This window comes from Diabrotica undecimpunctata, chromosome 4 (genome assembly GCF_040954645.1).
Source record: "Diabrotica undecimpunctata isolate CICGRU chromosome 4, icDiaUnde3, whole genome shotgun sequence".
In the NCBI taxonomy this organism is placed as follows: Eukaryota; Metazoa; Arthropoda; class Insecta; order Coleoptera; family Chrysomelidae; genus Diabrotica; species Diabrotica undecimpunctata.
The window spans coordinates 155,012,899-155,026,601 of NC_092806.1; the positions used below are offsets into that span (position 1 = coordinate 155,012,899).

At 30.0% G+C, this 13,703-nt stretch overlaps 1 protein-coding gene across 13 annotated transcripts in view; it reads left to right on the top strand.

Moving 5' to 3' along the window:
* Positions 1-13,703, top strand: part of Msp300 (Muscle-specific protein 300 kDa) — a 477,430-nt gene that overhangs the window by 386,877 nt on the left and 76,850 nt on the right. For all 13 annotated transcript variants that reach the window (XM_072530648.1, XM_072530657.1, XM_072530658.1 and 10 more), the window contains one exon: positions 3,606-3,713. In XM_072530648.1, the coding sequence (XP_072386749.1) occupies positions 3,606-3,713 (108 nt within the window). The remainder of the gene's footprint in view (positions 1-3,605; positions 3,714-13,703) is intronic.

A 13,703-nucleotide genomic window follows, 5' to 3' on the forward strand; every position in this document is an offset into this window, starting at 1 on the left:
CAGAACATGCTAAAATATGACCAACTTTCTTTTTTGATATTTTTCCCATGTTTTTAGCACATAATTTCAACTGCATATTAACGAAGAACGATTTTTCACCTAGTTTTTCCGTTTTCCCCATAGCAGGGTCGTGTTAGCCGTTAGACAGACAGAAAATATTCTGAATTCGAAAAGACTGCATTTTCGGTGATTTTTTTTTTATATTTTAAGCACATTTAAAGGCGAATCGAGTTTTAAATGTGAGTCGAGATTTAAATGTGAGTCGAATTTTGGGGATGTTCCGGGGAGAATTTGTCCAGTTTAACACCGCCATTTAAAAGAACGGAAAAAATAAAAATTCAAATATTTTTCCTGGGCTCAATTTTAAACCAAAAAAATCAGAAAAAAATCTAAAATGAGTATCTTTGTGCATTAAAATGTATGTTTATGATTTTTTTCAAGTTTTTTAAAGCAAAGGATTGCTCAGGAAGTTTTTCTTTAAAAAAAAACACATTTTTGCGATAGGGGACCCCTAGTGCCACCTAGGGAGCTGAAAATTTGGCAAAATGGGTTCTCACTCTTCACTTGGACACTTATTTTAGTTTCAAAAACCGGTGTGAGAACATTAGAAGCATCCTTTTATATGCGGTTACTACTGCAGAAATGCTATGACTAGGGAAAAGATATTTTTATTTTATTTATCGATTACCAAATTGCGGTTACTACTGCAGAAATGCTATGACTAGGGAAAAGATATTTTTATTTTATTTATCGATTACCAAATTGCGGTTACTATTGCAGAAATGCTATGACTAGGGAAAAGATATTTTTATTTTATTTATCGATTACCAAATTGCCTTTAACAATCCTACACATGAACTATTGATACAATCGCTGAAGGGATTGAATATCAGTAAGCTTTTTGTTTTGTTTCACTCATAAAAGTGTTAGAACTTTATAACTTCACTAAATTTTAATGTGATTGTATATAAACATGTACGCTGTTAATATAATTAATTTCGTTGCCATTTTCAAAAAATTTAAAGTATACAGAATAAATAATACATAAAATAAATATATGGAAGCTTTTAAGTCTTATTGTAAAGATGAAGTACACATATTCTTAATCATAAAAGGCTTCTTGATGTTACGTAAAATGCTTCTGGCGAATAATATAAGGTATTTGGTGTTTGATAAGGTTTTATCTTTTTGAATTTTAATGTTTGCATGTGTTGATTTAAATTTGAGTGTGCCGATTTAATATAAGTGTGCTACATCTAATAATTATAAACAAATAATAAACGGGTGGAAGAAACGGTCAAATCCATTTGACAAGTTTTAAAATACCAAATGCCGTAGTAAAATCCGAAAGAAGAAGATATTAATGTTTGTACATAACCTAATTTATTTCTTCTTCTGGATTTTCATGTAGACTCTGTCCTTTCGTCACACAGCCAGGTTTCGGACCTAATGTACAGAATTCTTTCATAAATCAAGTGATTCAAATTTACCATCACTCTAAGATACTATTTTTGCCAATATCTCAAAAATCTCCAGGATTTTTTTCTGTAATCGATTTTATTGTGTTTTATCTTAGTTATATTTTTATTATTTTGTTTATTAATGTATTTATCAATTCTTTAAAGTTTATAAGCTACAAGTTTGTGGCAATTAGCTTCGCATTGTTTTCTTAGACATATCCTTCTTGATATTTATATTTTTTGTGAGTTATCCTATTAATCCAGTAAATGGCACGTGGAAAAAACTATGTTTTATGCTGTGTGCATTTTTTTAATGTCTTATTTTGGTTTCTTCGTTGAACACCGACTATGATACACCGGTCATACTGTAGTCAATGGCTTATTTCCAGAATTCTGGAACCCTGAATCCACTGTTACAGGCCTAGTTCACTTGTAACGTGTTTTTGAGAGTCAGTAAGTAGTCTTCAAGTACTTGTTTCAAAATATGATGGACTATTTCAGTTTCTATGCTAAACAGTCTGCAGTTTAAGAAAAAAGAGTTCGTATTCGAGTTATTTTGTTCGATATTGGTAAAACCGTAAAAGTTCTCATATAACACAGCCTCAATACGGACAGGTGTCTCTTGATTGTTCTATCTCCAGTAAGGAAGCCTGTAAGTTCTTTAGGAGTACTTCAGCTCTATTAATATATGTTCATCCAATAGACATTTTGCCATTTGCTTGATCGGATATACTTTTCCAGTGATAGTTATGAAATGGGGTCGCTTATATGCTTCTAATGCTTTGTCAATATGTATCTTTCTCTCCATATATTGATCTGCTTAGTTCAGAAACCATCGTGTTGATTTATTTTTCACAATGCAAAATCTGGAACACAGAGGTATATTCTTCTAGTGGAATAGACAAGCTGACATTTTATCCACTACTATCAATTCCTGTACCCTATCATTCCTGTTTGGGTGTCTTCTCTGCTACATCTCTCTCTTGAGCGAAGGTAAGCGAATGTTCAGTAGTCGTCACTGGACTCAGTTAATAGATATTTATTACTCTCTATTTGGGTAATCGTTTTATATAGTTTTGTCAATTATTTATACATTCCAGTCAATGGCACGTGAAGAGAATCACGTGGAATGTGTTTGCTTTTTTCTAATGGCTGTTCATAATCTTCGTCTAATACATTCACAAATCTTTTGGAAGTTATACTCCGATAAATTGTCTCATTTGAGAATTAACACTTCTGTATTAGAAATCAGTAGAGTCAGTGCTAAGCTTCAACTGTATATTATCGCCCTGTTTTTAGTTAAAGTAGGTATTGCCCACAGGTTGATCGTTCCTGACGACAAGTTCACAAATAAAAGCTTTGTATATATGTTCTAACAAACGAAATAGCTTAAACTGTATTTATTAGATCTAACAATAAACGAAAAATGCATTCTAATATAAAACTCATAATTTCTTGCATGCAATAAAAAATTCGTTTAGTATCCATGCATTTTTACTAAACATTACACCCATTGCATAAAATATACTAATATACCTACTGATAAATAATTCAGTTGTAATTGTACTACGGTTACACTAGTTTTCTTCAATAACATCCTTTAACAGTTGTCATGCAAGGTGTCCAAGGCAGATAACAGTTCATCGAAGATCTTCTTTGAACTAATTGAGCTAACAGTCAACTTGTACAAACATTATGATTTACTGTTGATGACTTGCTTACTTTTGAATTGTTTATACATAATTTGTTATTTGCATGTTCGTATTCAATGCTTTCTAAACGAAAAACTTGTCTAGTCAAACGTGTACATATCGTATAGTAAATACAGAACTATCATAATCGTACGTCTTCACTTAAAAATATTGAGTTAGTATGCTTTACCAGAAAAAACATTTATGACGTTCACAGTAATCAAGAAGGAACAACCAATTAAACAATAATAATTTGGTAGTGGTTGAATTATAAAATAAACATTCTGAAATAGCGAAGAATATTTTTCCTAAGAGTTTATTTGAACAATTTTTGAACCTACAACAATGATAATTTTGTATTTACAATATGTATGATAGTTTGAATGTTGAAAAATGGCTGACAAGGGTTTTTGTGTACAAAACACAATCTAAACATGCTTTTTTTTAAATATAGGAGTACACAGACGAAGTCCAACTACTTCAAAAATCTTTGGATACTACAGAAGGGACCATCGAGGCTCTTCCTTTGGAAAGCTTCGAGGACATGATTGCAGCTCTAGAGGTAAGTCGAAGTTTTTACTTTTTATCATAATATATAGTGTAATATACATCGTTTTTATTAAATTTATTGAGAATAAATCATCAAAGTAGAAATGCGAAGATTAATATTGACGAAACCAAAATCTTAACTTGTCTTTTTTTGTATTGAGAATATTTAGATTAAAAGAGTGAAATGCTGGAGCAGGCAAATGCTGAAGCAGGCATTATTGGGGAGCAGGTGTTAAGGAAAAATAATAAGAATACATGTTATCACATCCATCCAAAGCGTGTTCTTTATACTGTCTCGACATACCATAGGTCAAAACCTTGATACAGCGTTGACTTGCGTCCTTATTGACCACTTGTTTATAGGACTTTAAATTGGAATAGTGATATAATTTTTATCTTCCTAGATTTGGTACATTCAATGAGGTCTGTGTTGTGATTTAAAGATTTTTTGTTTTACTTTAAGTGCTGTTTTCGGTTATCAAATATATCCGTATTTTAACCTATGAGTGAAATCCAAGATTATCTTCTATACCTCAGTATTACAACTTTACACGCAAAAGTCTCTCTTGTTTTAGCTCTTATGGACTAAAGTATAATTTTTTATTTATTTTGGTTGGATTGTTCGTATATTTTGTTTATTTCTAGAATAACTTGTGGTGGAATTATCGGGACAACTCTTCAAAAATGTCTATTAAATCATTTGCAGACAATGGCGTGACATTGACCTCAATGATTCAAGCACTTCTACAAAGTGGGTGTTTTAAAGGTCGTTTGGGTAGTGAATTAGAATCGGCTATTTTATAATCTCCGTTTATAATGCACAAGTACGCTTAGTGTTATGCAGTATAGAGAATTGTAAATCAGATTTTATTTAAATTAGGGACAAAGATGTAGAGACAATTTTGTGTGATACCTACTGGTACGTCCATGTAATATGATATTGCTTATAATTTGTCAAAAATATTCCAACTAAATCTACAAAAAAAGTACCTAAAAGTTATAAAAATCTTAAAACTTGCTTGGAAACTTTTGACGTCTGTTAAAAATCTCCGAAAATTACTTAAGATATTTTTAAAATCTACAATCAGTTGAAATTGATTCAAATCAATTGAAATCGCCTGACTGATGATCCAATTATCTGTTACAAATATTTAAATGAACATTTATAAACAAAAGATATTTTCAACCTAGTTTAAAGATGCCTCATTTAAAACTCACTTGCAATCTTTCGATTTCACCATACAATAAAAAATTTTAACTGTTAATGATCTAATTATCTTTCAAAAACATTTATAGACCCAATATCCATAAAAAACGTAATTTTAAATTATAAGAATCCTAAAACGCTTTAAAATATTCTAAAATCGCTTAAAGTCTCTTAAAGTTTCTTGCAATTTCTTAAAATAATTTAAAATCGACATGAATTCTCTTCGACATGCTTCACTTTAACATCTACAAACAAAACATGAGTTATAAAAAGTTCGTAATCCTTAGAAAACCTTAGAAATGTCTTTAAAAAGCTTAAAATTTGTTGAAATCCCTTAAAACCTTTTACATCACACGAAATCTATTAAAATTTCTTGACATCTCTTGAAATCACTTGAAATTAATTGAAGTCGATTAAAATCTCTTGAAAACCTGTTAAATATCTGTTAATCCTATTAAAATCACTGATACTTTAAATTTGAAACCACTTGAAATCATTTAACATTCCTTGAAAGCCCGAACGTTCATTAAAATCACTTGAATTCTCTTAACGTATAATCTAAATCGCTCGAAATGATTTTAAATCCATTGAAATTATTTAAAATCTCTTGAAGTATAATCTAATCATCATCATAAAATCTCACTTTAAGTGCATAAACTTCCTTAAAATAGTTGAAAATTACTTGAAATCATTTAAAACCTCTTTAGTCACTTGAAAATCTTTAAAACGTCTACAAAATTGTTTAAAATCGCTTGAAATCGCTTGAAATCTCTTTAAATCTGGAAAAATCTCTTAAAATCACTCGAAATCTTTTGAAAACTCTTGAAATAAATCTCTTTAAATCCCTTCAAATTATATAATTATTTTTCAAAAAGATTGAACTTAATATCATTAAAAATTATCTCTTGAAAATCTTTTAAATATCTGTTACTCCTATTGAATTCACAAAGAGTTTGAAACAGATGAAATCATTTAAAATTTCTTGATACCCCTTACGTCCATTACAATCACTTGAAATCGCTTGAATTCTCTAGAAAGGAGTTTTAAAAATCCCTGAAAATTTTGAAAACCTTTAAAATTCTGGAATCCCTTAAACCTTTGAAATGTCTTTAAATTGTTTAAACTTTCTTGAAATCCAATAGTTTTTTTATATCTCTTACAAGCTCTTCAAATCAGTAAAAAAATACTTGAAATCACTTGAAAATCTTTGAAATGTGTGTAATATTGCTTCAAATATCATTAAATCGTTCAAAATATTTAAAAATCGCTTAAAATAATTTTAAATCTATTGAAATAATTTACAATCTCTAGGAAGTATAATCTAATTCTTAAAATTTGGAATTTGGTAAACTGATGGAAAAGCATTTTCTTCATTACCAAATGAGGGCTGTTCTCTTTAATTGTGTAGCATTTAAATGATTCTTGGCTCCTAAGCAACTGTAACACTAAACTTCTTGAAAGCTCCTAAACTTCAAGCCCCTAAAGCTACTTGAAATTTCTTGAAATCACTTGAAAACTTCGTGAAATTTCTTAAAATTACTTGAAATATTCTGAAACTACTTGAAATCACTTCAGAATCCTTGAAACACCTTAACAAAAGTTCATGGTATCATATTTTATTATGTCTTTTAAAGGCTTTTGAAATTTCTTGAAATCCATAGAAATCATTTAACAAGTAAAGTTATCTCAAAATCTTTTGAAACACTTTAAAATCCCTCCTACCTACGCCTCGTTTAAAATCTCGAAATATCGCTTAAGATCGATTTAAATCACTGGAAATATCTTAAAATTGCTGAAAATTTCTTAAAATCACTTGAAATCCTTGAATTCTCTTGACATTTAGATTTAAATATGTCAAAAAGATTCAGCTTAACATCTAAAAACAATAAGGTGTTAAAATATTTAAATCCCTTGAAAACCTTTTTATTTTTTTTAAATCACTTCAAGCTTCATGAATTCTTTAAAACTCGTTGAAATCTCCTAAAATTACTTGAAATCTATTGGAATCATTTAATTCTCTTGAAGTATTATCTAATTATCTTCCAGACAGATTTAACTTAATATCCACAAACAGAAAGTGCTTTGAAGTTATAAAAAATCTCAAAATCTTTTGAAAACCTTCAAAATCTCTGTTAACCTCATTTAAAACCTTTGAAAGTCACTTGAGGTTGGTTAAAATTGTGGGAAATATTTTAAAATCTACAAATCATTATATTTTTATGGTTTAGTAAGTTGCAAAAGTTACTGAACGACAGAAACAAGCAAAAGCGACGATTAAAGACATGAAATTAAAGAAAAAGAATGTAACTGCTATTCAATCACGACATAAACACTTAGAAAATAGATATTTTATGGCTTATAATATGAAAAGTATGAATTTGTTCAATCTACGAAAAGACAACTAATAAGGAAAATATTATTCAAATAATGAGGAAATCTGCTGGAAAACAACAACAACTTTAACGAAAAATTCGAAAACGAAATCAATAACTAACAATTCATATCAATATTTCTGTTAAGCAGCAAATTGTATTGCTACAACTGTTATTTTTTCTTTCTTTAGTATATCATACTTCAGTTATCTGTGCGAGATTCACTCTGTACATATAAATGTAGCACAAGATGCGTTACATTTATATCTTTATGTTTGTCTCAATAAGGAAGGATGTTGCATTTACGAACAAAAACTGTCATGAGAAACTCGTCTTTTTATGACACTCCAAGTAATTACTATGTAGATACGAATATAATGGATAAATCTCCGTTATACAATCGTTATAGACCCGATTGACCATTTTGGGAATGTAGGTACTCAGCTGGGAAAAACTCAATTCAACACGACTATTGTACTCAATAAAGTGTACTTAATTATGGTGTATATATTGAATTAACTGTTTTCTGTAAGCTACCTAGGCGGTCTGGTACTTTTGTGGTCGCCAAGGAAGCTTGGAGAAGGACGTGGAGAGCAAATAAACAGTCTAGGAAGGTAAATATCTGGATTAATAATTGACGGAAGTAACGAGAATAGCGCAAAAATTAAAAACTGATGGACAAGGCGATAAATGCTTTAAACATATTGAATGCATTCATCTGCCTCTGAACACTTTCGGCGTGACAAAAACTCTTGCAAGTATTTTAAAAACAATTTAGATTTTGAGCAGCATGTGCGTTTATATTCAATCTTGTAAATCTCTTTTGTTTTGACAGAGCTCTTGTCTACAATCGTTAATCTGCTTTATTGTGAAAACTCTACAAGATCTCCGTGTAAGTTAGCTCCATTATAATAAATACTAAACACCCTTCATATCTTTTACAATTTCCTGTAGGTTGCAAATGCAGTTTTTATTTTTAACTTATTCCAATTTCAAACGCCCATTATCTCTTTTACTTCTTACTTTATTTAGGAAAAGGTTTTCACATTGTTATTTGATATTTCTTAGAAAATATTCCTTAGATTGACATTTTTATCTTCCCGTTCCGAGATAAATTTCAGAAAAAAACCACTTCACACCTTCAAATTGTTAACTGTGAATTCAATATAGAGATCTAATATTTATTTTTCAACGAAAACTCCAAGTTACTAAGTCATTATTTTTCGTAAAAGATTTGTAGTTCTACGGGGGTATATACAAGATGTGTACTATTAAAGTAGATGAACTGAAGTTACATAACTGACTGTAGAATCAAAAATATCATCCGGATTGATGGATAATGCCAACTGAATCAATAATGCCAAAAAGGGCAATAAAATAGTTCATTACGATGAAAAGGTAGTAACGATAATTGTAGTATAGTTACTAAATACAAATGTGGACATATTCTTAAAGTGTCTTAATATTTCTTAAAAAAAATTTTAATTTCTTTAAATTTCTTCTCTTCAAATTTCTTCAAAGTTCTTCAAATTTCTTCAAATTTCTTCAAATCTCTTCAAATCCCTTCAAATCTCTTCAAATCTCTTCAAATCTCTTACAATTTCTTGCAATTTCTTGCAATTTCTTACAATTTCTTACGATTTCTTACAATTTCTTACGATTTCTTACGATATCTTACGATTTTTTACGATTTCTTACAATTTCTTACTATTTCTTAAAATTTCTTAATTTCTTAAAATTTCTTAATTTCTTAAAATCTCTTAAAATTCCTAAAAAAAATCGGTTGCCTGTAAAGTCGGTTTTACGGGCGAAGATTTTACGTGACAACGTCTTTTTCTCGGTAGAATATTTATTGATATGAATATTATTAAATTGCACAATAGGAACAAGGAATTGCCGCTATAAACTCAGTTTCTCAACTTTTGTGTCAATCTAACAATTAATCAATCAATCATAGTTTACGATAATGAAATATTAGTGTACAATTATTTACCTTTATTGTTGTAGTTGTTGTAAATGACGAATCTACTCACGAATTGAAGACAAATCTTACGATCTCACGATTAAGGTCTTACATCTTACGATTTTTAAATTTTTTTTAAATTTCAAGTGTTTCTAATAAAATGCATGGGAGGAAATCAGCTTTTTTTAGATTGTCACCTTGAAATATCCATAAATTGACTGTATTTTTGTATCAAAGTGGGCTACTCCAATTAACTCAATTAATATACACAAAATAATATAAACAAAGCTTAAAAGGTTCTTTATGCTTTGAAAGTGGTTTATAAACAACTGAATTGTAATGTATATTTTACCGCCTTTAATAAATATGAAGTATAGACTAAATATTGTGTAAAGAACAAACATTCAACAGACCTAATAGTAAAAACATATTGATTTAAGTGTGAATTTGAGATAATGTGCTGACAAAATGTTAAATCCTAAGAAAACAAAATTATGTTTTTATGTATATTCATTATACTTAATACTCTTGGGTAAAATACCTCATATCATATATGTCTTTAGACTCAGTTAATAATTTTCATTGAAGTTTAAACTATAAAGAATGTTTACAATCATTGCTCAATATTAAATGGATAAATCCATAGCAATATTATAAAAGAATATAGGTCCCTAGGTAATTTCCTAAAATTATATCTGATACTGGTGGTTCCTCCTAAAATAGGACACTGTAAGCACTCCACATTTTCACTACAGACACAGCTGACGATACTTTCAACGATTTTCAACTTTAGTGATTCAACGCGCCTAATTCTCCAGTGCCGCGCGCAGCGGACCGATCATGTTTGAGTGGGAGAGAGACGCAAGGCATTCGCCGGTCCGGCGGGCCTCTCTCTCGTTCGGTGACTCACTGTAACAGACGTGAGCGGGCGTTACACTTTTTCTTAAATGACTCCGAGCCACAACCTATTTTAAGACGTTGTCACGTCAAAATTAATTTCTTAAAGGTTCTTAAAATTTCTTAAAATCTCCTAAAATGTATTAAAATTCGTTAAGATTTTTTAAACTTTCTTAAACTGTCTTAAAATAGCTTAAAATTTCTTAATATTTCTTACAATTTCTCAAAATTTCTTATAATCTTTTAAAACCCCTTAAAATCTTTTAAAACCGCTTAAAATCACTTAAAATCTCTTTAACACCTCTGGAAACCTCTTAAAATCCCATAAAATCCCTAAAGTCTCTTAAAATCTCTTAAAATTCCTTAAATATCCTAAAATCCCTTAAATTCTCTTATAATCACTTAAAATTCCTTAAAATTTCATAAAAGTTGTTAAAATTGCCTAAAATGTTTTGAAACTTTACCAATTTTCAGATGAAATTTTTGATATTGTCATTTAGTAGTTGACGAATAAACTTTTTAAGTTTAAATGTGCTGTTGCTTCTGGTGGCATATCCCTTCATACGAGCCCAGATTAATTCAATGGGAAGCACGTGGTGTTCGTGTGTATTAAGGTATAAAAAAATTGCTTATTACAAGCTTAAATTTAGTTAGCCCAAGACTCCAGAACATATCAGAGGTAATGTAAGTCGAAACAACTTCACCAGCTACAGGGGGTCATGTAAGATGCCCCCATTTTCAGTTTTTTAATAATCAATAAGTTAAGTCTATTGCATTTACCTTGATAAAACCATGAGGATTATATTTTAATACGGATGTCCTTCGAAAGTTTTTTTTAAGTGGCCATACAATGTTTTTTAACAACTTTTTATTTAACTGATGATGGAATGATTTAATTCCGAAAAGATCTTCTAAAATAAAAATTTAAGCTTGTAATAAGCAATTTTTTTATACCTTAATACACACGAACACCACGTGCTTTGTATTCAACAGGTATACTAGCCACTCCTGGATATCTCCACTTCATGGTTTGTTCCAGTTTCACTTTTAATTCAATGGGCTTAAGTTCGCAATGATAAGGCGACAATCGCAACACCTTTTCATGCTTTCCTTGTTTCAAAAGTCTACAGATGGTTGTTTCTCTCCAGGAACTCAAGTCATGATGGATGAACATTTAGAACGAACAGTAATACTATTGGGTTTTAATGTACAAAAACGCCATGTATATTTAACACTGCGGTCTTAAAATAAACAGGTAAATGACTCTTTACATAAGTAAAATTACATAAGTACCATTTTTAGATAGTTCACTTAATATGCTATTAATAATTATCAAACGGAGTATAAAATTACTTAAAATAATATGTTAAAATATTTTAAAAGCTTTTAAAACGTTTTAAAATCTCTTCGATGTTCTTGAAATCCACTACCTTACTGTCACATTTGACATATTAAAAGATGATTCTACAGGGTAGTATAAAATTTGACACTTATTAAAAGCAACCCGTGTTATCCTATTTATAAATAAATGTAATTATGCCCCGCTTTCTCCTACTAACTTTTAATTACTATATCGGAAGAATGACTTCATTGCTCATTAATAGTACTGACCGTAGATATAAAAGATTGGCATTTATTTTTTGTCGTGAAACACTTATGTAATCACTATTTATAAACAAAGCAAATATGAATATAATATGAATTATCAGACGATAGTAAAATAGTGTCTACACAAATTCTATTTTTATTTAAAAAAAAGTAGAACACATCATCAATCAAACTTAAAATCGGTGTATACTATTTTTTGTTTTCGAAAAATACTGATTAAACTGGTGTGTATTTATTTTCGTAGATGATTCAAGCGGCACGGTACGGCTTGTTTTTAAATATGATTTAATAAACTGGGAAAATAATTATTGCCAAAGATTTATGTTGAATGTTGTAAAAATATATAAATAGAAAACTGTAACACTTATTGTAAGTAATCTACAATATAATACTGTCTGATATTAAAAATGCAACGCCTAATAAAACTCAAAAGTATTTTTGGCAAATTAATAATGTTGTTTCGACCGGTTGTAGGAATTCCACTTTTTTGTTAGATTTTTTACTAATAGCTGGTGTCGGTTTCATTCTAAACAAATGGTGATATTATATTTTTGTATATAAAAACGTTTGGTATTATGCCTCAAGTGAGAAAACAAGCTAATCTAAAACAATTAGCTGACTTTGAACGGGATAGAACTATTGCTAAAGGATTAGAAGCCTGCTGAAAACCAGAAATTTGTTTCGAGAAATTGGAAATGAAATTTATAGAAATGTATCTACTGGACTTCGAGTTTGGAATGACTGGATCAAAAAGCAAAGGAAATAACGTCGTACATGTACTGGTATTCTCCAAAGAAGTTCGTCTAAGAGTAAAAGCTCTTAGAGAACAGGTCAAGAATGTCTGGCTGCTACAGAACAACGACACCCGATCAGTTTTTCTTCGTTTTGTTTGTTGTCAGGTGTGTTGGCTCTGTTTTATCGACCGAGTCTTTTTGCCATTACTCGAAGGATATACGGGGATGAGATCGCAGTAGTGTCAAGAACGTATCAAGTGGGATCAGAAATGGATTCGCCAAATATGCAGTTAAAAGGAGAAAATTCAATTTTGCCCAGAACCTTAGATTTACGCGAGGACATATGATTATAGGATGCAATTTCATATGCAAACAGGTCTTTTATGGTTTTTATGTTATGAAGACTAACATCACATTTAGTATACCATGTTCAGCAGCTAGAAGACCCAATTGTTCTATAGGAGATAATGTAAAATCTCATATAATAGTGGTTTCTAATATTAAGTTAATTTGTGACTTAAATGTACTTCGGAATCGTTACCGTTCTTCCTGACCGGATAGATTTTCTGATATTGCACCTATTAATTGAACATGTATGCAACGTGATAGGTAGAAGGTTGGATCAACTTTCTACCTTAATAATGGATTTACCGTCACCTAGGACAGGAAGTTGCTTTGACAATTTTTCAAGAAGACATGTAACCTCATTCAAAGAGTTATTATATCTCTTAACTTACGAGAGGCACAGTTCCTTTATCCACCACAGAATCTCTCGAGGAACTCTTATCATATACTTTTTCAAGATCTTAAGCGCTTCAAAATTATTAAGTTCTCGTTGATTTCCTTCTAGTATTATCAGTTCTGTTGTCTTCAAAACAATTCATTGACATATAGTTCCCACTCTTAATAATTTATCCCAAATGTTTTGTATTAGATATCCTCAGTGTTTTCTAATAAATTGGCAGATAAATTGACACATTGAAGTAGTCATGTCTTGTAGATCTTCTATCTCCTTGAATTTAATTTTTAGATGTTCTTCTTTCGTCTTTTTAACTTCTCTTTATTTCCGTTATGTTAAGATTATTTTCAAATGCTCTGAAAATCACACCCATATATCTATATTTCTAAAACAAATCAATCGATTGCTTTCTTTTAATGTCAAGATGAAAACGGTGTTCTATTTTCAATGAGTATTTCGCGAGAAACATCTATGAGGTTGTAA